Source organism: Prunus avium, chromosome 3 (genome assembly GCF_965620075.1).
Source record: "Prunus avium chromosome 3, drPruAviu1.hap1.1, whole genome shotgun sequence".
NCBI classification, from domain to species: Eukaryota; Viridiplantae; Streptophyta; class Magnoliopsida; order Rosales; family Rosaceae; genus Prunus; species Prunus avium.
In genome coordinates this window covers 32,259,905-32,285,772 of record NC_142286.1, presented here as the reverse complement: position 1 = coordinate 32,285,772, position 25,868 = coordinate 32,259,905, and the positions used below count along the sequence as shown (strand labels likewise).

Here is a 25,868-nt window from a genome sequence, read left to right as displayed (position 1 = left end):
TGTGGGACTCAAGGAATGCTGGAGATTCAGAAAATGCTCAGATGCTGTAATGGCTAGGGTTTGTCAAAGACTAAGTCTATAAGAAAGGGTGAAAAAAAACGCAAACTCAGAAACACACAAAAGAGAAAAGAAAGAAAGAAGAAAAGAGAGTGAGAAATCAAATGGCCTCTAACTACCCATTTTCGTTGGATCTCAACCTAGCTCCACCGACTCAGACACGAGGCCAAGCAGCGGCACCAGTATGGATGCCCTACTTTGCTTCCGCACGGGGGCCTGTGACAGTAACTGACTCAATACTCCTGGACAACGATGTTGCCATTGGAGTGGCTAGAAATTTAGTGACCCCTAAAGATATACGTGTTCTGGGGACAAGGGATGACAACCGGGTCGTGAGCGATGCCCTGGCACTGAGCGTGCAGAGTACAGCAACAGTCGCAAGTTTGGGTCATCGCCTACTTGCGAAGTCCCATGAGGTAGAGGTGCTGAAAGGTCAGTTGGCGGCGGAGCGAAGTATGGTTGAGGAGTGTCAGACTGCTATAAAAAGCTTGAAAAGGGAGAGGTCAAGGATAGTGGAGGTGAATCGACACCAGCTAGAAGTATTGCGGGACGAGAATAAAAACCTATCAAAAATGGTAGAGTTGTACTCTCGCGACATGCGAAAACAGCTGGAAGACCTAGACCGACCGGGTAAACGCAAACAAGCAGATCGCGAGAGTAGTTACGCTCAAGCTAAGATTGCGATCTTTGGGAGCTCAAGTGATGAGCCCCAAGAAGCTATGCGTGAAGCCCCGGAAGAGGACAGCCAGAGGGCCAAACTCAAAGCTCCAATGGTCGAGACACCAAGCATCGAGAAGAAATGATTTCCTACTGCATTATTGTTGTTTTTATTTTCTTTTGTTGTTTTTGTATTTTCGTTATTTTGTTTCGGAAATAAAAGAGTAAGGTTGCAGAAAGAAAAAGAAAAAGAAAAAGAAAAAGAAAAAAAAACGACAAACGGAAAAGAAAACACATTTCCCTAACTAAAATAAGATAAAGATGATAGCCGAAAGGGAAAAGCAAAAACACAAAGCTCTAGAAAATGAAAGTAACGGGCAAAAACATTAAACACCAGAAAACACGGAAAAAAGAAAAGTAAAGTAAAAGTAAAGGTGCTCCCCCTTGAAGCGATTAGGTCGAGCATGCCCGGGAAATCCGAAATGGTGTTGGCTCTTTCTCATCAGCATATGTCTATTTAAACCACACCTCTGCAAGCGGATGATACCCAGCATTTCTTCCTGCAAACTCAAGGAAAAACATCAAAAAATTTAGAAGCAAAACAAATGGCATCCTCATGCACTCACCTTGATGATCTCAACCTTGAGCTCTCACTTGCACCACCAAATGCCCAGACAAGGGCTCCTCCAACTCCTGTCTTCCCAAACTCCACATATCATCACGGTACGGCCTCAAACTTTGCTGAGATAATACCGAACTTTTCTGAGGCAATGCCGAACAGAGCAGCGCTGCTGGGAGGCATGATTGGTAACAAGCTCACACCGACAGATCATCTGCATGTGGCACAGAGGTCTGACAAGGCAGCGGTGGAGGAGTCCCACAATTTAACTGTACTCCACGCGGTCTCGGCTACCAATTTGGGCATGCGATTGCTGGCGAGAACACGGGAGTGTGCCGCGATGAGCGAGGAAATAACTTCCTTGAAGGCTATGGTGGCGGACTTGCAGAAGCGGCTCTATTGTGCCAATCATCACATGGAAGCACTGCAGAGAAAAAATGAGGACCATGTGGAGCTGCTGCAGATTCTGCAAGTAAGAGAAAACAGAGGCATGCCATGAAGATGAAGATGAAGATGAAGAAGTTGTTTTTATTTTTAATTTACTTGAATGTTTTTTTTTGTTTTTTTTGTTTTTTTTTTTGTTTTTTGTTTTTTTTAAACTTTTTATCTTTTTGAATGCAATGTTTGAATAAAAATGTGTTTTTAACACTCAGAAATAAACTAATTAACCACACCACGTAAATAAATAAACTAACCTAATAAAACAACAAAAAAACATAAAAGAAAACAAAGAAGTTCCAAATTGCAATTTACAAGGAAAAATAAAAACCCAATTTTCAATTTTCAATTTTTTTTTTTTATATTTATTATTATTGTTTTTAAAACACACAAATATACAAGCAACTCACGGATGACCAGTTAAGGGCCTCAGAAAACACAGCCAGGGGATCCGGGAAGGTTGGAGGGGTCACAATGGTCCCGCTTAAAACCCAAACTTCTTAGACACCGAAGGTGTCGCCTATAGAACTCCTAGACACTGTATTGACGGAAGTGCTCACTGGAGTTACCATAAGTCAGCTCATATGAAAAATCTTTTTAAAATTTTTAAGATAAGAAACAAAAACAAATTAAGATAAAATGGAACAACAAACCATAAACGAAAATGAACTAAGTACTCTAAACAAATTCAAACAAACAACATAAATTGTTGTACTAAAAGAAACAAACCAAGAAACCAAAGAAAAAAAAAAACAAACAGCACTTGCTATCACCCGTTTATCACCATTTGGACAGATTCGTTTCTATGTTTTTCAGCTTCGACCTCTGTTCAGTTTTTAGGCTATAACTTTCCAACCGTAAGTCCAAATTTTACGTTCTTTATATAGTTGGATTCAGCATAGAAAAACAAAGAACTCAACGCGGACCAAAAGGCAAAAACAACTACGAAAATAAACAGAATTCAAAGAAGAGAAAGGATTGAAATGCTCCCCCTTGAAGCGATTAGCTGGAGAGTGGTTGGCCATAGCAGCTGGAGGTCGACTTCTCCGCTACTCCATACTCCATGTCTCTATGGATTGGGTTGTCTCCTCTCTCTCCCTCTATCTTATTGAGCTACTTCAGAAATGCTTAAAGAAAGACAAGGAAACTTGAAACAGATTTTTAGATTTATTGGATTAGGAAACCATAACTTAAATGAAAAGGATAAACTAAACTAAAACATCAAGATTAGGGATCTTGACCACAAACATCTAATTCCATGCTTCAAAGTAATAAGCACCAATGGGTTGTGTAAGCTGGGACTTAAACCCAGTTCTCTTGCTTGTTGGGCAATTGTCCTTTTCTGTTGGACTACAAACACAACTTGTCCATCAATGGCATTAACTTTAAAACAAGAAATTGTCTAGAAAAACATGAAACTGAAAAATAAAAATAAAACAAGGGAAAAGAAATAGAACCAAACTATGTTGCCAATCCCCGGCAACGGCGCCAAAAACTTGTTGTGTAGATACAGCTGCACCAAAATGGATTCAGTTGCATCCTCAACTTGTGATACTCGCAAGTGCACGAGCCGTTTGGTAGTATAGCATATGTAAGTGCGAGGTCGATCCCACGAGGATTGGTGATTGAATGATCCAATTCATTTTCCCTATACAAAACAGAAACAAAAACAAAGAACATGGAAGAAGGAAAAAAGAAAATAAGAAAGTAACTCAAGCAAATAAGTTCCCAAGTTCAATTAGATTAATGGATTGATTCTAGCTAAAGTATGGTTAAGCCATGGTGTGTGGTCATAACCTTGTGTTCCTAATTCCCTAATTTGATCATTTGTTGTCTAACCTAAAATTAAGCATTAGGAACCCATTAAGCATAGAAGAACAATTTAAACAACCAAGCATGTATCTAATCCCTGTTGTCGAATGTCCATACATACTCTTCCTATTCATAGTTCAATTCGAATTAAAGCATGGTGTCTACTCTTAATTCAAACCAAGATAGCTAACATGCAAGCCTAAATGGTGATCAATCATTCAAACTAGCATATTAACTTATAAGCATAATGAATAAGAACAAAAACCATAATTGAAACTTGGAAACTAATCAAACTTGAAACTAAAGAAAAGAATTTACATAATGAAAAGTAAAGTGGAACTAAGAAAAACTTAAGGAGAATTTCAGCACAAAGATCTCATTATAACAATTGAAAACTAGAAAGGAAAACTAAGAGAATTTGAGGGAGAGAAGGGAAGGGAGCTCTAGAGAAGTGTTTGAGAGCTCCCCCCCTTGGGGTGTGTTTACAAGCTTGGGAAACCTCACTATATATAGGCCTAAGGAAGCTGAAAATCTGAATTAAGTATGGCTAATGCATACAACACTTGTTTTATAAAATCTGAAATGGTTGATGCACTTCACTAATGCATACAACACTTCCATTATAAAATCTGAAATGGTTGATGCACTTCACTAATAAATCCCACCAGCAGCCCTAGCTCATCTTCATGTCACCATGACCAAGCTTCCAACCAGAAATAATAGCTCATCCTGAGGTCAGCATGACCAGCAACTTCAAGGGCTTACGAATTGGGCTTCCCTTAAGCAAATTAAGACTTTAAGCACTCAAACTTGAAGTTCAGAATGTCTTTTTTCCAGCCATATATCATTTGGGCCAATCCAAGGTCGGAGGAGGAAGTTAAGGCCAAAACAAATTGCTAACTCATTTTGCGCGCTGATAAAATCCATCCTGAGCATGGCTCTGTGTTTGCTAGGTAACAGACTCCATATTTATCCAATGGGGCTGAATTTTGGATATGTTATATTACACACCCATTGGAACAACTTTCATGAAGAATGTGGCCTCATCCGAGCTATGTAGGTTGCTGAAACAAAGCTTGCAATATGACCTACGAAACTGGGCTGGCAGGGGACTGTAGCCAAAATTGAGTTTGTCTTTAAGCTCTTCATCCATTCATCCAAATTAGGCCCTAACATGCATGGATTGCATCATTTACTATCCAAAGCCCTCATTATTACCTAAAGCTCAATGAACTGAAAGATAAACACAAAAAGGATTAAAAGCACAAGTTTAACTCAAAAACATAACCAAATCATAAGCTAGAAGGGTACAAAATGATATGTAAATATGCACCGATCAGCTACAAGCCCTTGCAATTTCAAATAAGCTTTAACTTTTTTTTTGGACTTTTATAGGTAAATAAATATTGGGTTATATTTAAAAGAAGGCAAATATATAGGTTTAATTTTTTCCCCCCAAAACCCTCACTGGGCTACAACCCACACTGTAGTCCTTGTAGCAGTTCCGTCCATCCATTAATATAAACTACCTTTGATACCATACAAAACTAAATAGAGGCTCATCAACTGTTCAGAGTTTAGGATCAACAAGCTCCTCTGATGCAACCTGTAATAAGATTACCATAACGTTAATCATCAAATAGTCCATGAAACTAAGTCTGCTCATCTTATGATTATCTACATATATAATATGAGATTTTCTATTTAAACCCCGCACTTCTCTTTATTCACCCCAATACTTAAATCATTAAGTTGTAAGTTTTATTATTCTGTAAAAAGACAAAAAAGGTCATCCAACTTAATAATTAACCCTAGTACATCTATACACACACCCCACACCCCAACCACCCCACCACTCTTCATATCAAGTTTTAGAAAAATACAAACTCCTCTACACGCTACTAAAAAAACTCACACTACCTACTGATTTTGATTTGTCCCCTAAGTTGATTTTTGAGACAATTATTTGTCTCCACTAGCAATAGAGACTATGCAGCCACCATTGTTGTATCAGTGTCCTAGTTTGGCGTTGCTATTGGTTATAGGGTACCATTTAGTGAGTCAGTCCTTCCCTATTTTCCCTTAAAGAAATACCTAATTTCCAAGCCATTTCAATTAAGTCAAGCCATGTTGAATGGCTCTCCAAGGCTTGCCTACTGATATTTGAAATGGTGTCTACCTTATCAGGGAGCATCGTGATATATCAGTATGCAATTGTGTACTGATGAACCAATACAGATCAATATGCATCATCTCATATCAGTATGCCATCAGTCCCATTACTTTTAAAATTTGAAATTAATATGCACTTTGAATATTGATTTTTATTTAATAATCTGTAATTGTCCAATACAATTTGTGGGGCTGGTTATCAACTTATTGTACTACATTTAATTCCTCAAGGTTTGATCAACTGGAAAACTCTGGCACACGTTCCATTGTGGAGTCTAGAGGAGCTGGTTCTCATCGCTCTGTTCCAACAATTTTATTTTGTAGATTGATGGTCTTGTACTACTCAAAGAGAATAGTCCAATGAACACTTTCAAAAGTCGACAACAACAACATATCCAAGTCACTCCATATTTGATGCTTGATCCTCATCTAGTCTTGTCTTGCCCTACAAAAGAAAAAGCATATGCTTTCTTTCATTGTGCAAGACAGGGGATAGATATATAGAGAGAAAGATGGGATAACCCAAAGAAAAAGAAGAGATTTTGGAAGAAAATAGCCAAAAAGATTCAATGTCATGGCCACAATTCCATCCATCATCATCTAACATCACCCCCCTCCTCAGACAAAGAAAAAAACATTGAAGAATTTATAGAAAGAACAATCAAACCATCTGGAATGTAGGTAAAGTATAATATTTGTGCATGCAAAGAAAGTCACCCATTTTTTAAAACACCTTGTGTAAAACAAGAAAAAAAATTGAAACATAGACTCCTAATAATTATAATTTAGGGAGATGAAAAAATATCCTGTAGAGGAGCTGGTTCATGTCTGTTCATACCAAACTAAAGGTTCTCTGTTTTATAGAGACATTCTCCCGCCTATTTGAAATTTCATATTTTGAAATCAGTAGGAAATTTGCCGCCAATAAATGGAAGAGACTAGAAAAAGAAGTCAGTATCCAATTGAAACGCCAAGGCAGCTGAGTAAAGAGGAGGCAAGCCAAACAAAAAGGGGGAGCCAGCCAAAGCTTGCCTGATTTGTGAGTGGAGCCGAGCTTGTTTGACAAATTGGGACTAATAAAAGGACCAAATATGAAGGGAAAAAAATAAAAATCACTTTGTTTCTATTACACACCAAAGTCTATCCCAAATACCTTTAATAGGCATGGTGGGAGAATTAGTTTCCAAAAAAAATTCAAAAGCTACTTTTATGTATTTGTATCTAGATAATCAGTGGGTAATGGCTGTTTTTCTAGTAGTGACATCCTATTGCCAGATTACTCTTCTCTTTTAAAGACATAGAAAATTGACGAGCCTACCTCTTTAAATATGCGTGAGAGTGGATGGAAAGGCTTGTTGATTATCAACTCAACAATACCCAAGTGTGGGAATTCCAGTTACAGTTCTTGGAGAGAGGTAAAGTTGTTCTCTTTCTCTAGAAAGTATTAAATTTTGGGTTTAGGGTTCTATTTGTTTGTGTTTTTTTTTTTGCTGGGAACAAAGAAAATTGTGGGGTTTAAATAGAAAATCTCTTTTATTTCTTATTTTTTCAATTTGGAGTGTATTTAAGGGTAGTTTGGGAAGATAGTGGGGTTTTCTTAGAAATTGTGAAAATTTAAATTAAAAGATGGGGTGAACTTAGAACATGGGGTGAACTAAGAGAAGTGTGGGGTTCAAATAGAAAATCTCTATAATATTAAAGCCCGATCGAGTCTTAGTTTGAATTATCGTCATGATTAAAGGCGTCGTGAACCTATTACACACCAACACATATGATCAAATGAAAGTGGAGATCAAATAACTTGAACATGATTGATAGTTTGGGCTAATTGGCAGCAATGGTGAAAATAATGCACATTTGTGCTAAAGAAATATGTGGAGAAATCTAGAATGTTTTGAGATGAGCCTAAACTATTGGAGAAAGCTTACCTATGTCGGCAAAACCAATGGGAAGAATGAAGATTATTATAGAGAAAGCCACACATGTGTGGTTGGCGTTAATCTTTCCAAGTCGGTGGAACAAAGCATGTTGGTTGATCAAGCCTATAAATAAGCATGCAACCTACAATGAAATGTGGAGTCAACTAATAGAACTCCCAATCTATGTGGGAGCAAACAAGCTACCCAAATCTAAGCTAGTGAGCTAGCAACCTAAACTAGCTAGCAATGGTGGTTCTAAGGTGGCGTTTGGGATTGCTGCGCTTAATAAATAAGCAGCTTATAAAAAAAGTTTTGGAAACAAAAGCGTTTGGTAAAACAATTGAAGGCTGCTTATTTTAAAAACTGCGGTGACCCACAGCAGAATCTCGAAGCAGCCAACACGCTGCTTCTTAAAGCTGCTTAAAAAAAAAAACAGCCGGTTCTTTTAAATGAATTTTCACGTTTCCCATAATAACCCTAATAATTTTCTAAATTGACAGCTTTTATCCCTCTTGCAACTCGATTCTTCTTCTTCTCTCTTGCAACTCGACTTCTGTCTGCAACTCGATTCATACCAAAAAAAAACCCAGCCCCTAGCTCTCTACGCTGTTATCTCCACTCCAGCCACAAAAATCCAAACCACAGCTTAAAATAAAAACTCAATCCTAGCTCCCCAGTTTGTGATCTCCACTCCAACCACAAAAGATCCAAACCCCAAATATATCTTCAAACATCTGTATGCGAATTGTGGAAGACCAAAATCGATAGCAATACAGGCATCTACGCTCCTTGATCAACGATTTTCACAAAAAATAGATTCTTGAATCCATCAACAATTCGTTGACCTTCTCTTGGAAACCAAAATCAAGGGAAAGTTGAAACTCATATCAAAACCACAGGAAAACAAAATTTTCATTTGGATTTGATTTCCTTCTTGTTGTTTTCTTTGATGACAACACAGTTTCTATCTGGGTTTGGGTTGAGTTTTTGGTTTTAAAATTCTCGATCTGGGTTTTTTCTCTTGGTGTTTTGGGACAATGGAGAGAGAGAGAGAGAGAGATGCAGGTGGGTACGGTGTGGGATGGGGTTTTTTTAGGTTACTTTCTTAATTTAATTTTGTTTATATTTTTATATTTTTGGTCACAATTTTTGGAATTGGAACTAATTTTGTTACTTTAAAAATTTAGAATTTGTGGCAAAATAAGTAACAATTTCATCATGATGTCCTTTTTGGTCATTATACATATTAAAAGCACTTTTAATAAAAATTTACCAAACACTTTGACTCTTCACAGCACTTTTTCTAATACAATTTACCAAACGCCTAGCTGTTTTTTTTCACAGCTATTTATTCTCACAGCACAGCAGAAGCAGTTTTAATAAAAAGCACAGCAATACCAAACTAGTCCTAAGGTCTTGGAGGCCCTAGGGAACTATTAAAATATGGCATTCTACTCTCCATGTATATTTATGCAATTTTTTTTTTGTAAGTTAAACAAATTATATGAACTCAAAGTCAAAATTGTAACCTAAAAAAAAAAAAAATTGAAGTCACATAACAACTTTATGAAATGCATCAAAACATCACTCGTCTTTAATTTTTCGATGCCAACATATCAATTAACTTTGCATAATCAAGTTTTTCTACCATGTCTTTTTCAATAGAAAATATAAGCAATAGTCTTGTGGGTATTTACCTTGTTCTTTCTCGAAGATCACTTCCTCTTGCAATAGATATTCAATAATAAATTGCTTGTTTTTTTTTTCCTTGTGTTGAGTAGAGCATGTTTTCCTATATGCTGCTGCGTTTTTTCGTTTTTGCTAAGGTATATGCTACTAGGTTAACCTATTCAACTAGGTTAACTTATTAAAATGGTTAACTTTAAAAAAATAATTGGTCCTTATTAAGTTTCCATTTTTAGTTTAGAGTAAATAATTGGGCTTTTTAAAAAAAAATAGTACTTGGGCTTAATATAATATTAATATAGTATAATTTTTAAAGTAACATACATATGTATATATAGAGGTTTATAAAAATTGGGGGTCCTTCCAATTTTGAAGGCCCTATGCGACCGCCTCGCCCGCCTATGCTCAGGCCTCCCCTACTAGTTAGCTATCTAGCTAATCAACTAAAGGTGGTGGGAGTTAACCACTACAACTCCCAAACCACGAGGGAACTAGCTACCCAACCTATGGAAGAAGCTTGAAGACAAGAACTCAAGCTAGGGCCAAATAGCCCAAAATAATATAAATCAAGTGTGGTGGCCAATAAGCTATAAAGAAGGCCAATTAGCTTACACATATGAACTGTTCTCCTCCAATGTAATAAAATCACTTTATTCAACTATTTTCCTAATGTCCTAAACCCCTTCACCACATAAACCAACAACGGTATCAGAGCAACATCACACACACCTCCTAAATTCCAACAAGTGGTATCAGAGCAATCACCCTACAATCTAACAAGTAGAAATCCTAACCTTGTTTGGAGGTTTATTGTCTGGGAGCTTCACAGTTGTGTAGGCATTAGCTCCAGCTAAGGCGCCAAATGTGGGTGCAACCAAATAGATCCACAATCCCTCATAATTTCCTGCAGCAATAGCCAGACCCAAAGTCCGGATAGGATTCATTGAACCCCAAGTTGTTGGGCTGCCATGTAAATATAATATTATTTAGATAAACTATAAGATTAAATAATTTTCATTTAATTTTCTATGCATGCTATTTTCAGCAGCAGAAAAAGAAAAAAGAAAAAAGAACAAGAACAAAGGTTACTCACCCTGCCACAAGAATGTCGAGCAATACTGTAGCACCAATTGCCACACCTGTATATAGAGACACATGCATCATCAAACCCTAATCTTGTAACCTAACTAGCACTTAGTGATCACTAAATGACATATATACCGCACGGGTATCAGTGGCAACGGCAGTTATAGTAAACATGAGAATGAAAGTGACGATGAACTCGAGTGCAAAAGCTTGGCCATGGCTCACTGAAGGAACCGTAACTCCACCCGACATGAAGGGATGGAAGACACCCTTGAGAGCAAAACTTGCAGAAATTGATCCCGAAACCTGCACTATTATGTAGAGGGGAACTTGGGACCAGTGTCGAAACGTTGCGAAGGCAAGGGTGACCAATGGGTTTAAGTGTGCTCCGGAGATGTGGCCCGTGGACAGAATGACGACCACCACTGCTATAGGCCCGAACATGCCACATTGCCTAGCAGTGTCTCTACACCATGGTACTTCTCATTCACAATAGGTCCTGCCGCTGCTGAAAACACCAAGATGAAGGTCCCTACAAACTCCGCCCCAAGCTGTAAAAGTTGCTAGCGATTAATGATTAATTAGTGCTAATTATAGCTTAGCTAGCCAAGTATGTGCTTTATTTGATTTCAAAAGAGAAAAATCAAATTAGGGGTTCGTTTCGTAGTACGTACCTTCCTGAAAAGGGTGACATTGGGAGCATGGAAGCTCGAAAAGCATTTGGTTCCTCCTGGCATTAAGGAAGAAGGATGAAGGAAGAGAAGTAGAATACTAGTTGGGGTATTGTTTATATACAGATTATAAATTTATGGTGAAGGTGGAGCTGAATTAAGGGAGGGAGGCAAGTAGATGCCTGCATATGATATGCTTGCCTGAGTGCTTTGCATAAGCACGTACGACATCAAAAGTCAAATACTGAAAGCCAACCCTCTTATCATATAATAATCAAAAGAGGTGAAAAAGAGAAAGAGATTGAGCTCAGAAAGCCAAGTGATTATAACATACTACAGTAGTACGGTCACATGGTACATCTTGTACACGTGTTATAATATAAGTGGATAATTATTGATACTATTCCCTTAAAGGGGGGAAAATATCGTCCATCCATATTATAACACGTGTACAAGAAAAATTTACCATGTGGTTATACTATTGTAGTATTCTATAATTTCTCCGGAAAGCCATGCTTATTAGATTTGACGCAAAAAATAAAAATAAAAACGAGTATTGATTGGTATCTTAGTTATATATAAAACAAAAAATTTAAAGAAGAATTCCATCATGAATAAATGAAACACTATGACACGCATAAGTTCACATAATTATGCGTTTTGGTATATATCAGTTTAAAGTCAATGGTTCTTTTTTCTTTTCTTTTTTTTAAATTTAATTTTTTAAAACTCTTGGGCAGGAAGTTAAGCAATGTAAGGTGGCCAATGTTTAAGGGGCAACTTGTGTACTAAAAAAAAGTTATCTATGATGAATAACTAATTTAATTGGAGTAATGTCAACTCTATCAATTTATTTGTACTAAAATTAAATAAATTTATCTACAGAGAAAAATAATTGGAGAGTACTTGAGGTCAGCTCTTGGTTTTTGATATTTAAACTAATCAATCACATCAAATGTGTATTATACTTTTATATATATATATATATATATATATATATATATATATATATATATATATAGACATGGCAGGCAGTTCTAAGTTTCTAACAATGGTGAAGTTGTTCTGCTTCTACGTACTAAAATTTCTTTAGGTTCAACAAACGAAGTTGAAGTCAAATCTGCAGATACGAACAATGGCTGCCACGAAAAGGTAAGATGGTTTCATTTTAAAAATCTTGCAAGCAGTTTTGATTCTTGAAGGATTTTGCAAGCGATCAGATTAATTATAAAATATATTTTAATAATTATGTTTATTAATTTGTAGGCCTGAAGATGTTGCCAGCGTCGACGTCTACACCGCAAAAGGTCTCCTCAGCGTAGGTCACCGTTATCTGGATGTCAGGTGTGGTTGATCTCGAAATTAAGGGATCAATTCCATGAGTTTAATTCAATTCAAGACCAAAACTAATGCGACATAGAAAAACAGAAGAAGAAAAAAACAATTGTGGGTTCTTGATTTTTGAGCTATTAATTTGTATAATCAAGTCTTGATTATAGTTTCGGCTGAGTTTCACAGGATTTAGAAAAGAAAAAAATGAGAGACGGTGTTTTTTTGCGCTTTCTGATCCAATGCTAAAATAATTTTTTTTTATATTAATAGGATGGTTGAGGAGTTCAACAAGAGCCACGTTGAAAATGCCTTGAACATTCCTTACATGTTCATTACAGAAGAAGGTAATGGATTTTCTACAGGTAGGAAAATAGAGAAGAGTAGTACAAAATACACTGCGTCCGCATGATAATAACGTCCGGATGTCCGCATAAGAGAATTTCTGTATATATATAATAATTAGGTTTTGTTTTGTTTTCTTGTGTTAATAAGCAGGTAGAGTGAAAAATCCTGAATTTCTCACCCAAATTTCCTCAATTCTCAAGAAACAGGACCACTTGGTCGTGGTATAATTACTAAAACTTATGATTTTCCTTCTTCCTTTCATGAGAACTCTCATCTGATCAGTCCCGAAATTTGTTTAATTTTTATTGAAGGGTTGCAACAGTGGAGGCAGATCACTTAAAGCTTGTGTTGATCTTCTCAATGAAGTAAGTTTTTCTGGTACTGGCCTGCCTTTGTTTATCAGTTAATTATATCATGAATTTCATTTTCCTGGTTTTTATTATTTTATCAAAATTGGAAAATGAATTGCAGGGTTTCCAGCATGTGACGAACATGGAGGGGGGCTACTCTGCATGGGTGGACAGTGGACTTGCCCATGACAAACCCACTGAAGACTTAAAAGTCTCTTGCAAGTTCCGTCCTTGAAATTTTTGCAAACAATTAGTACCACGATATATGTCTCTATAGAGGTGGGATTCACGTGATGTAAGTGGATTTCAGTTGAAATAATATGATTTGTAAATGTTGTACGTGTAATGTTACTCTTTGTGAAATGTCTTAAGACCATGTCTCTATGTTGTAAATTGGTTTTGGACCTCGCTTCATGAAACTTGTTCCAATGGATGTTAACTACAACATATCCGAATTTGGGCTCCATTGGACAAGTGTAGCCTATCCAACTGATCTAACAATTGATGCTGGCTCTGGAAATCTGTTTTGGGCCAGTTTTACTTTCACTTGGTGTTACCTCATTTCTACTTGTTACCATGCCTTTTGGTAACAAGAAATTATTTTGGTTAAGAGATATTTTCTGAAGCAATGAGCATCTTTGTGAAGACAAGAGCAAAAGAAACCCATCATGGCAAGGGGACAAAGGCAAAGGCTTTAACAAATGCAAGACTTTTATATTAAAAGTATGAGCTGGAAATGATGGGCAAGGGAGTGCAATCTGAAATGAAAGGGCTATTGAACGTGGGGGAAGCAATTCATTCTATCATTCCATAATTTTTGCAGAGATTTTGGAGCTGGAGATGAAGCTTGGAGCTAGGGAGCTCAAGGAGGAAGACAAGGGCAACAAAGCAAGAAGTGGAAGAGATTTCCACCATTGAAGACCTTGAGCTCCCATGTTTACAAAATCTGTAACTTCTTTCTAGTTTTGTTTTGAGTTTGTATTTGAAATAAGTATGAGCAACTAAACTCCATAGCTAGGGCTTAGGTTGAAGCCCTAAACATGATTACTCTATTGTTTTGATGCTTAAGTGTATGAATTTCTAGATTTTGTTGATGAATTTCAATTCACTAAAATAATCTATCCTTTATGTATGTTCTTCTTTGATTAATCACCTTTGAAAGCATGCTTCTTGAGGTTGTTGGGATTGTGTGTATCTTCATATTTTCTTAAGCAACAAATGGATGGAGTAAGAACCATCCATGTGAATTGGTTTCTTGAATACCTAATGTAAACACCATGCTATTAGGATTCTTGTGATGTTCATATTCTCTTTGAACTTAATGGGTTTTCCTTGTAATTGAATCGAAGTACGAACCATACCTAGGTTCGGTTATGGGGAGGGCACAAGTATTGTAGCACGAACCATGCACTTTACGTATATTAGAGAGAATCAATGCGTCTTGAGCCACGACCCATGGTCTTGATTGCGAACATCTTCATCAACACGTTTAGAGTTCATCACTTGAGTATCCATGAACATGGGTAGAATTGTTTAGGGTGGATTCCGAAACCCTAGTGTTTGTTACTTGGTACTTTCACATTTTGATAATTCATCTCTGCCATTCTCATTTAAATTCAAAGTTCATTTACTTTCATGCATTAGAATTAGGTCACTTGAACCAAACCAAACACCCCCCCCCCCCCCAACCCCAAAGTGTGTTGTGTGTGTGTTTGAAACGTTGTGTGTTTTCTTTATTGAATTCTATTTATTTTTGTAACTGTTTTGGACTTTTGGTCCATGCTGTGTTCTTCGTTTTTCTGTGCTGAATCCAACTGTATAAAGAACATGAAATTTAGATAAACAGTTGGAAAGTTATAGGCAAAACACTGGACAGAGGTCGAAACTGGAAAAACAGAGAAACGAATCTGCCAAAAAAGACCGGTCATCACTGTTCACGACCGGTCATCACTGTTCACGACCGGTCGCACTGTTCATTTTCACTGTTCATGCACTGTTCACAGGTGATAAATATGTGATAAAAAGGTGATAGAAAGTGCTGTTTCTGTTTTTCTTTGGTTTCTTGTTTTGTTTCTTTTCTTTTACCTTCCTTTATTCATTTTTAGTTCCCAATTTGTACTGTGTTTGTGTGTTGTGTAAAATAAGTGTTCTTTATGTACTCGAATTAGAACTTATAGGAAGCCGACAAGTTCTTCGTGGGATCGACCCCGTACTTACATAATCTATACCTCAATAGATTTGTGCACTTGAGGGTATTTTTAATTGGTTGTTTGCACATTAATTTGTGTCCTTTTACGAGTACAAAACTCTTGTGTCGAACCTATGGTTCAACCTTCCATTCTTGTTTGCTCCCTCGGGGAGGTCCAAAGATTCATCATTTCAACACTTACCCTTTTTCGTTTTTGTTTCAAAAGTCTACAAATTTTAGCACCCATGAGTCAGATTTAGTGGCTCTTGCAAAAGGGTCGGGTTTTAAATTGGTGTATTTGAATTGGGTTCGAAGATTATGGAAGACCGATGTGATTTAGGAGAAGGGAGGTTGAGAGGGAAGAGGGGTTGGTGGGTTAGGGTTTTGAAGTTTTGTGTAGCAGATCCGTGGGAATTTTTATTATTTGATATTCAATTTGAATTTCCAAATTTCCAAATTTCCAAATTTACAAAATTTGAAGTTGTGGAGGATAAAGACTGTTGTGGATGAATTTCCGAATTTACCCTCAATTTTGATAGAAAATTTAACAAAATTTGACGAAAGGACTAATGGTGCAACACAACACCTAATTGAGTGACGTCTGCAACTAATAATTGAATTGAGTGACCAAACTGTAACTATGGGTATAGTTGAGGGACCATTGCTGCGAATAACCCTTAGAAAAAAAAAGTAGAGAGTTGGAAACATCAAGCAGTTGCAATGAAAGAATGAAAATATAATCCTCCAGCAAAATGCAACAAAGTTGAAATTTGAGGCAGCTGAAACTCAAGTTTTGGGTTTGTTATCATATGGATCGAATTAAACTTTATACAAGTTCTGTGTAAGAAAGTAAATTTTCAAGTATTAGGTATGGCATTTTATTTTCTTGCCAAAGTCTTTCCATAGCTTAGCTATGAAGCCTGGTATCCATATGTATGGTGCTGCCTCCTGCTCTCTTCTCTCTAAATTTCATTATGATTGGGATCAGCCAATTGACAGTGTTTAAGACTGTTGGCCTCTTTAGGTCAACTGGTGTGTGTCATCCACATAGTTTGTTTAATTTGATAGCAAGGCTCAATAGCCTCTAGGCTCTACATTTTGTAGGTTATTAAGACCAACAACAAACCTATAATAAGAAGGCTCATATGGACAGCACCTAGCCTTTTCTTAATAGAACTTGATTCACTAAATTGTCTAAGTTCGCGTATGAAGAACCATTAGAACTGATGGCCTTCTCTGCTAGTTTCTTCCACTCCATAGCCTTAGTTCTCATTTTCTTACCCTTCTCTCCCTCCACTAACTCTTTGATGATCTTCTCTACTTGGTCTCTACTGGTATCATTATTGATCTCCAAGCCAATGCCCCATTCATTGCAAGTATAGACACAATTTATTCGCTGCTCGGCAAAGAATGGCCAACAGAGCATAGGAACTCCTGCAGAAAGACTCTCAATGGTTGAGTTCCAACCACTGTGTTAAGAATCCTCCAATTGATGGGTGGCTAAGGACTTGCTCTTGTGGGCACCAGCTTGCTACCAAACCTCTTCCCATAGTTTCAGCTACAAACTCAGGTGGCAAAATCACCGATTCACCAACTAACAGATCAGGTCTAACTACCCAGAAGAAGGGAAGCTTGCTATTTGCAAGTCCCCAACAAAACTCAATAAGATCTTCTGACTTTATGACCACTATGCTGCCAAAGTTGACATAAACAACCGAGTTTGGCACCTTAGCATTGAGCCATTGGAAGCATTCAGTTTCTTCTTTCCATAGACTATATCCCAAGGACTTCAAAGGGTGTTGTGGTATCTCATTGAGAAGTAACTGGAGAGGGCCAATGATATAAACAGGTGGAGGCATTGATGAGAGAGCATGCAAAACATCTGCCTCCAACTCATCAAAAGAATGAAGAACAACTGCTGAAGCTTTATCAACTCTGTCCATTGCTTCCAAGGTTAATTTAAACAAAATGTCGTTGGGGTTTGTAGTTTGAAAGGACTTTGGGAGATCCTTTAAACGAATAGCTTTCGTTCCGGGAACCCAATCTATGACCTGGTCCAAAAAGCCATTTGTTAAATAGCTCTCCTCTGCAACACCCAAGTCAAGAAAAATTTCATCATCAGTTTTTGAAAAAACAAGAAGAAATTAAGCAAAAAATTGCTCAACTGCTTCAATATTATGAATACTTCTTTCACCTTTGAGTGGTGCAAGTCCTTTCTCTACCAAAGTGGGATATTGCTTAAAGCCCATGAATCCAATTGCAGCAATAGTAAAGAACAGTGCGACAGGGATTCCAAGTTCTTCAGCAGCTGTGATGCTGAAAGTCATGAAACCATCTGAAACAATGCAAGTCACTGGAGGATTACTAATATTGTTAGAAGTTGCCATGTCATTGAGTTTTAAAAGGAGGTTACGAAATGGTGCCAAGAAATTTTTTCTGATGGAATCACAAAGCAAATAGGCGTTTTGGCCGGCATCCTCATCTGAAGCTGGAAGACCATCTGGAATAGTTTTGAATTGAAAATCAGGCAAGCCATTGAGGGAGTTAGGTCCAAGAGATTTAAGAAAGCAGCGGTGGTTGAACTCTGTGTTAACAAAGGTTATATGAAAACCTCTATGGTGTAGGAGCTTTGCTAATTTCAGCATTGCCTTTATATGGCTTTGAATTGGGAAGGGAATGCATACAGCATGAGGCTTATTGCCTTGTACTTCTATGGAGTTCATCTTAGATTGTGTGTACAGTCAGTGTATGCACATATGAACAATATTTGCACTCACAACACAAATGCAGTAAAACTTTATAGTTCTAACAACATTTTCGTGCCATGTCTGACTTATGACAATGAGACCCAGCAGCCTAGAAAGAGTCAGGGTATACGACAGTAATGGACGGCTGGTTTGTTTTTCTACTGCACGTCCACACCTGTAGAAATCAAATCTCCGTAGAATCTGAAAACTGTATGTATCCTGCAGCCTGCAGGTTAAGTTGAATTAAGTATCCTTCTTCTTTGTATTCTCATTGAAGGCCTTATGGGATTAGATTCACATCAATAGAGCCAAAACAGTAAAGAGGCTCTACAATGACCCAAAATATAGCAATAATGCAGCCTGCAGGTTAATAAAATGCTTTTATTAGAAATAATAGAGCCAAAACTTGAACATAAGCACCAAGAGATATCATTGAATATATATTATCACCATTATTTTTATTATTATTTTATTGAAATGATATTGTACTTTAATCTAGTCTAAACTATGGGGATGAGAATTCCAACTCGGGTGCAGAATGGAGAGCACATTTGCTCTAGCCAACTTGACTAAGCCCATGTCTGCGATCACCATTATTTGTTAGAATTATGTAACTTGTATGTAACTATACAAACGTAATCAATCACTAATAAGGCACTCATAAGCAAGAAAGCGACATGAATTGAAAAATGAAACGAGGGCCATACATGCAAACAACATTTCGGTTCTTATCAAACACCAGTTTAGGTCATATCTCATATCATGTGCACTCTGGATCATAGGCACTCCGGCAGACAAACTCTCAATGGTTGAATTCCAGCCGCTGTGTGTCAAAAACCCTCAAACTGATGGGTGGTTAAGGACCTGCTCTTGTGGGCACCGATTTACTATTACACCTCTTCCCTTGGTTTCAGGCACAAACTCAGGTGGAAAAATCGCCGATTCGCCAACAACGAAATCAGGCCTAATTACCCACAAGAAGGGATAATTTGTATTTGCAAGTCCCCAACCAAACTCAACAAGAAGTTCAGGTGTCATGACCGCTAAACTGCCAAAATTCACATAAACAACCGAGTTTGGCTCTTTAGAATTTAGCCATTGGAGGCACTCAGTTTCTTCTTTCTATAGACTATAGCCAACAGACTTCAAATGGTCTTCTGGTATCTGATTGACAAGTAGTAATTCAATAGGTCCAATTGTATAAATAGGTGGGATAAGCATAGATGAGAGAGCATCCAGAATATCTTGTTCCAATGCATCAAATGTAAGAAGAACAACAACAGCTGAAGCTTTATCTACTCTATCCATTGTTTCCACTGTGAGCTTAAAAAAGATGTTGTCTGGATTTGTAATGTGAAAAACTGTCGGAAGTTCCCGTAAATGGATACCTTTCATTCCTTGAATCCAATCAATCACCTTGTCCAAAAATCCATTTGTGAAATAGCTCTCATCTAAAAATTAAGCTTTGATCAGGCATACAAATCTATTCTTTAGAAACAAGCAATATATAGAATCATAAATGTAAACAAGTACTTCAATTTTAGTTTCTTCCACCTTTGAGTGGTGTAAGTCCTTTCTCCACCAAAGCAGGATATTGTTTAGAGCCCATGAATCCGCCTGCAGAAATAGTAAAGAACATTGCAATAGGAATTCCAAGTTCTTTGGAAGTTGTGATGGGGAACAGCATCAAACCATGCGAAACAATACAAGTCACTGGAGGGTTGGTATTGCTGGAAGCTGCTCTGTCATTGAGTTCTTTTAGGAGGTTAAGAAACAGAGGCAAGAAGTTATCTCGCACTTAGTTAAAAAGCAAAAAGATGTCCTGGGAAGTATCCTCATCTGAACTGACTGGAAGACCATCTGGAAAGGTTTCGAATCGAAAATCAGGCAAGCCATCAAGGGAGTTGGGTCCAAGAGATTGAAGAAAGCGCTTGTGGTTGAACTCTGTGTTGACAAAGGTCACATGAAAACCTCTATGGTGGAAGAGTTTTTCTAACTTAAGCATTGCCTTGATATGGCTTTTAAGTGGAACTGGAAGACATACAACATGAGGCCTATCTCCTATTACCATGGAACTCATCTTAGAATTAGATTAAGTGTATGCATAATGCGTGCATTATAATTTATAACTCTACAGGCAAGCAAGTCTAGCTTTTGTGTGTCTCTGTCATATGATAATAATATCAAGCCTGGACATGATAGTGCGGTTTGATCTTTATGTTAAAGCAAGGCCATCCAATTAACCCAAAAACGTGTTTCTAATTCTCTGTTTTGTACTATCTTAATGTGAGGTGATGTTTGGTTGCCAAATGACAATGAGTTCTAGGAAAAAGTCCATGGCACACACAATAACAATGGACTTTATACTATGAATGGAGCATGTGTGTGGTCAAAGTAATTAGGTTAGGTGAATTGTCTGAGTTATGTTAATAATTGTAAATCTTCTAACCTAAAACTGTTTGGCAGCCAGTATGGAGGCTTGAAAATCGCGGAGGCTGTTGCCTGCCCAACCCCATCCATGTATGCACCCGCACACAACACTGACAGAAACACACATATGTCAGGGAAGCACATATTCCCTCATATGAATTATGGCCCTAATGTTCTTGTGAATTGTGAATTTATTTATTAATTTTCATTTAGCAGATGGTGGTCCACACACACTAACAAGGGATGTAGCTTACTAGCCTCTTCTGGTCTCATGGTATGTTGAATAGTGATAGTTTGTGTGTCACACCCTTTTGTTTTGGCCTTTACGACGTCATTTGGGAAAATAGGATTGCAACTCCTATTAGACAAAATTTATTCAAATAGGATTGTGATTTCTTAACTTTCATTCCCTCGCACTAGATTGTTTTATTTTGTCTGGGAAAGGAAAACTTAAACTTACCGTCTTTTGATCATTGGTGAATCATAGGCAGTTAGGCTTTTGGCCTGTAAATGATTTAGCTGTCATTATTCTGTTGCTCTTTTCTTAAGAAGCTCTGGTTCTTGTTTCTAGTAGTTTTGTTTCAAAATTATGATTTCCATCTGCACTATGCAGGTTATTATGAAGGCATAAACATTTGACAGCATGGGAAGAAAAATCTACATGCAATCCAAGTGCATATCTCACCACTCCCTCCCTGGGATGTGACCAGAACAAAATTTCAAAGTACAGGGATCAGCCTTGAGGTATCAATTCTGTTTTGTGGTTATAGAATATTTACTATTCAATAATTAATTTCCTTTGATTTTTGTTCTGGTTTTTGAATTTAATTATTGTATAGTAAATATCAGCATATTCATGAAGAAATACCATGGCACCATAATTTTTTGTTTAATAAGTTTCATATTATAGCTAGCTTACAGCAAAGCAAGAAATTAGAGATGATAGCAAGGCTCAATAGCCTCTAGGCTCTACATTTTGTAGGTTATTAAGACCAACAACAAACCGAATAAGAAGGCTGATATGGACAGCACCTAGCCTTTTCTTAATAGAACTTGATTCACTAAATTGTCTAAGTTTGCGTATGAAGAACCATCAGAACTGATGGCCTTCTCAGCTAGTTTCTGTTAGTCCAACGCTATCCTTAGCTTTGAATTCAAAATCATGATTGAGTTGTACATTTGAAAGTTTGGTAGTTTGTTCAGATTGTATTTGTTTTTCAAAGTCTGTGATAAGGATAACCTCCTAGAGGAGGAGTCCTATCTTATCTCTGTAACTCAGCTCTTGTATAATTTGTTTATAAATACAAACCCTCCATCACACTGATGGATGATTGAGCCAAAACGTGTCTTTGATATTTTACATGGTATCAGAGCTTTCTGTCTAACGACATTCAATTAATTTTTTTTCTTCCATTCCATAGCCTTAGTTCTCATTTTCTTACCCTTCTCTCCCTCCACTAACTCTTTGATGAGCTTCTCTACTTGGTCTCTCCTGGCATCATTATTGATCTCCAAGCCAATGCCCCATTCATTGCAAGTATAGACACAATTTATTCGCTGTTCTGCAAAGAATGGCCAACAGAGCATAGGAACTCCCGCAGAAAGACTCTCAATGGTTGAGTTCCAACCACTGTGTGTTAAGAATCCTCCAATTGATGGGTGGCTAAGGACTTGCTCTTGTGGGCACCAGCTTGCTACCAAACCTCTTCCCTTAGTTTCAGCTACAAACTCAGGTGGCAAAATCGCCGATTCACCAACTACCAGATCAGGTCTAACTACCCAGAAGAAAGGAAGCTTACTATTGGCAAGTCCCCAACAAAACTCAATAAGATCTTCTGATTTTATGACCAGTAGGCTGCCAAAGTTGACATAAACAACTGAGTTTGGCGCCTTAGCATTGAGCCATTGGAAGCATTCAGTTTCTTCTTTCCATAGACTATATCCCATGGACGTCAAAGGGTGTTGTGGTATCTGATCGAGAAGTAACTGGAGAGGGCCAATGGTAAAAACAGGTGGAGGCATTGATGACAGAGCATGCAAAACATCTGCCTCCAACTCATCAAAAGTATGAAGAACAATTGCTGAAGCTTTATCAACTCTGTCCATTGCTTCCAAGGTTAATTTAAACAAGATGTCGTTGGGGTTTGTAGTTTGAAAGGACTTTGGGAGATCCTTTAAACGAATAGCTTTCGTTCCGGGAACCCAATCTATGACCTGGTACAAAAAGCCATTTGTTAAATAGCTCTCCTCTGCAACACCCAAGTCAAGAAAAGTTTCATCATCATTTTAAAAAAACACAAGAAGAAATTTAGCAAAAAATTGCTCAACTGCTTCAATATTATGAATACTTCTTTCACCTTTGAGTGGTGCAAGTCCTTTCTCTATGCTTACAGCCCATGAATCCAATTGCAGCAATAGTAAAGAACAGTGCAACAGGGATTCCAAGTTCTTCAGCAGCTGTGATGCTGAAAGTCATGAAACCATCTGAAACAATGCAAGTCACTGGAGGATTACTAATATTGTTAGAAGTTGCCATGTCATTGAGTTTTAAAAGGAGGTTACGAAATACTGCCAAGAATTTTTTTCTAATGGAATCGCAAAGCAAATAGGAGTTTTGGCCGGCATCCTCATCCGAAGCTGGAAGACCATCTGGAATGGTTTTGAATTGAAAATCAGGCAAGCCATCGAGGGAGTTAGGTCCAAGAGATTTAAGAAAGCGGCGGTGGTTGAACTCTGTGTTAACAAAGGTTATATGAAAACCTCTATGGTGTAGGAGCTTTGCTAATTTCAGCATTGCCTTTATATGGCTTTGAATTGGAAAGGGAATGCATACAGCATGAGGCTTATTGCCTTGTACTTCTATGGAGCTCATCTTAGATTGTGTGTACAGTCAGTGTATGCACATGTACATATGAACAATATTTGCACTCACAACACAAATGCAGTAAAACTTTTTAGTTCTAACAACATTTTAGTGCCATGTCTGACTTATGACAATGAGACCCAGCAGCCTTGAAAGAGTCAGGGTATACGACAGTAATGGACGGCTGGATTTGTTTGTTGACTAAGTCCATATCTGCGATCACCATTATTTATTATGTAACTTGTACGTAACTAACTATACAAACGTAATCAATCACTAATAAGGCACTCAAAAGCAAGACAGAAAGCTACATGAATTGAAAAATGAAACGAGGGCCATGCATGCAAACAACATTTCAGTTCTTATCAAACACCAGTTTCAGTTCTTATCAATTCAAGAAAACAATAAATCTTGTAAATCCGAAACTCAAGCAACCGAGAAAAGACAAGGCAACAAACCACTTGAGCACGACTCTTCCCTTATACTAGGCCATGCAAAGATAAAGGAGGAGAGATAGAGGACCCCCACCACCATATTATAGTAATTTTGTTGTCACCATCCATTTTTTTTTCAATAGGGGCTAAAATATTTTTATCAGAATCTTAGTTTTTGTCAGAATCTTCGGCTCATTGGGACAAAATTTTTATTTTTTTATTTGATTTTTTATGTTTGGTGTTAAGACAAAGTCAAGAACCACCACCTAACAAAAATATAGAAAAAAACAGCAAATGGCAGAAAACCTAAAAGCACCAAGAGATATCATTAAATATATATGACGATCACCATTATTTGTTTGAATTATGTAAACATGTAGTTGTTTGTAACTATACAAACGTAATCAATCGAAAGCTACAAAGAAAGCCACATGAATATATTGAAAAATGAAAGGAGGGCATACAAGTTTAGGTCCTATCTCATATCATATTCAAGAAAACAACTAATCTTGCAAAGCCAATCCAAAACTCAACCAATCAAGAAAAAACCACTTGAGCACGAATCTTTTCTCCCTTACTAGCCATCGGATCCCGAGCTTCTGCATTTAGGGGGTGTATTCAATTGGGATTTTAAAAGACTATTTTGAGATAAATAAGTCTTGTGGTATTCAATTAAGACTTTTAAATTATCTAAACAGTCTTGTGGTATTCTATTAAGAATATTAGGATTTTTAAAAGAGAGTGGTCAAATCTAGTAGTATTCAATCAAGACTTTAAACTAATAACAAAAAGTTTTATGGTATCCAAAAACTTGCTAATTTTGAAGGTTTTTTTTTAAATGTAGAATTCTGTGAGATTTTTTAGTGGCAAGTATAAATATCAAACCATATCTCAAATTCCGCCCTAACCCATCAGATTTTTTATTTTCCTTTCTTCCTTCAAAACGTGTTGTTTGTTGCCAGTAATACCAATAACATGGAGTGGTTCTGCAAGCAGAAAACAGTATAGGTGAGTCTCACGTCATTGAAGCTGGAAATCTCATCATATCAGTTCAAGTTCTTCGGAACTTGACAAAGAATTTTACCACAGAAAATGAGCCTGGCCGTGTTTGATTTGGGGTAGTTTATAACTGGCGGATTCACAGTGGGCAAGGGTGGTCAACTGACCAACAAGCCGGAAACCACCGACTGGGCAAAAAGAATTGACCCCCGGAAGCTGCTGGTTCTTGCCAACCAGGTGTTTGACTAGTACTAATCTCCCCAGCGAGGCAGCAGGCAGGTTCGTTGCTTGCGCGCAGCGCCTGCCTTGCACTTCCTTTGAGTTTGAGTGACATTTGCTTCCAGTTCCAGCCGCTATATCTTGTGTGTTTGTGTGCTTTTCCTCCCGTGGAAGAAAAGTGATTCAAAAAGTCCCGTTTCCATATGAGAGAGATAGAAGTTAATGGTGGTGCCCTTTAAACTGTTTTCAAGCAAACTTTGAACTTGTTTTTATTCAGATACATAGGACGAATTGCGGTTTGATTCTAAGTAAATTCATAGCTATAAGTTCTTAAGGAAAAAAACAAAACAAAAAACATAAAAAAATTATATGAATTATACCTGAATTCGTAGCTATAGGAAGCTTGTAATAATTCGTAGCCTTCAAAATAGAGCCTCTCTCTTGGAAGAGGAGGCTGAAGCGATGTAAAGCTTCATACAATCTAGCTCATAAAATCTTCATACACAGGGATCTTTAAATCATGAAATATCTTGGTGACGATTTTAGAGCAAAAGTATCGGATTTGGGATTGGTGAAACTAGCTCCTGATGGGGAAAAGTGATGGACGGTTAAATCCATGTGGTCCTTTCAAATCTTATAAATCCTATGATATAAATCTTTAAAATCAATAAGTAAAAGATCTTGATTATAGAAATTTATAAATAAAATCCTATAAGTCATTACATTTTTTTTAAATCTACAAGACTTTTTTATATCCCTAAATAGTCTTTTAAAATCTCAATTGAATAGTGTTTGTGCATTTATACGTATTTGAGATAATATTAACTACTCGATTAATCTAACG

General features: G+C 37.3%; 2 protein-coding genes and 3 pseudogenes across 7 annotated transcripts; 1 reads left to right on the top strand and 4 right to left on the bottom strand.

Annotated features, from left to right (window-relative positions):
* Nucleotides 1-10,133: 10,133 nt before the first annotated feature.
* Nucleotides 10,134-11,183, bottom strand: LOC110745296 (putative aquaporin NIP5-1; annotated as a pseudogene).
* A 981-nt stretch (nt 11,184-12,164) lies between these two features.
* Nucleotides 12,165-14,250, top strand: LOC110745302 (Rhodanese/Cell cycle control phosphatase superfamily protein). 4 transcript variants are annotated; one of them, XM_088251126.1, is made up of 6 exons: nt 12,165-12,269; nt 12,384-12,461; nt 12,720-12,811; nt 12,945-13,015; nt 13,106-13,172; nt 13,266-14,250. In XM_088251126.1, the coding sequence occupies exons 1-6, from the start codon at nt 12,253-12,255 to the stop codon at nt 13,331-13,333; spliced, it is 393 nt and encodes a 130-aa protein (XP_088107252.1). In that variant the 5' UTR covers nt 12,165-12,252; the 3' UTR covers nt 13,334-14,250. The 4 variants fall into 4 exon arrangements, with proteins under 4 accessions (XP_088107252.1, XP_021801069.1, XP_021801070.1 ...); XM_021945377.2 differs by having other exon boundaries at nt 13,106-13,159; nt 13,266-14,248; XM_021945378.2 differs by having other exon boundaries at nt 12,720-12,793; nt 13,106-13,159; nt 13,266-14,247.
* Nucleotides 14,251-16,128: 1,878 nt separating this feature from the next.
* LOC110745301 (7-deoxyloganetin glucosyltransferase-like) lies at nt 16,129-18,395 on the bottom strand (annotated as a pseudogene). The gene is made up of 2 exons (XR_015834686.1): nt 17,527-18,395; nt 16,129-17,418 (listed from the first exon to the last, which is right to left on the bottom strand). The product of XR_015834686.1 is annotated as a 7-deoxyloganetin glucosyltransferase-like (transcript).
* Nucleotides 18,396-18,919: 524 nt separating this feature from the next.
* On the bottom strand, nt 18,920-20,159 carry LOC110745298 (7-deoxyloganetin glucosyltransferase-like). The gene is made up of 4 exons (XM_088250659.1): nt 19,929-20,159; nt 19,613-19,696; nt 19,224-19,495; nt 18,920-19,127 (listed from the first exon to the last, which is right to left on the bottom strand). The coding sequence occupies exons 1-4, from the start codon at nt 20,157-20,159 to the stop codon at nt 18,920-18,922; spliced, it is 795 nt and encodes a 264-aa protein (XP_088106785.1).
* A 1,367-nt stretch (nt 20,160-21,526) lies between these two features.
* LOC110745295 (7-deoxyloganetin glucosyltransferase-like) lies at nt 21,527-25,668 on the bottom strand (annotated as a pseudogene). The gene is made up of 3 exons (XR_015834332.1): nt 22,867-25,668; nt 21,899-22,758; nt 21,527-21,631 (listed from the first exon to the last, which is right to left on the bottom strand). The product of XR_015834332.1 is annotated as a 7-deoxyloganetin glucosyltransferase-like (transcript).
* Between the last annotated feature and the right edge of the window lie 200 nt (nt 25,669-25,868).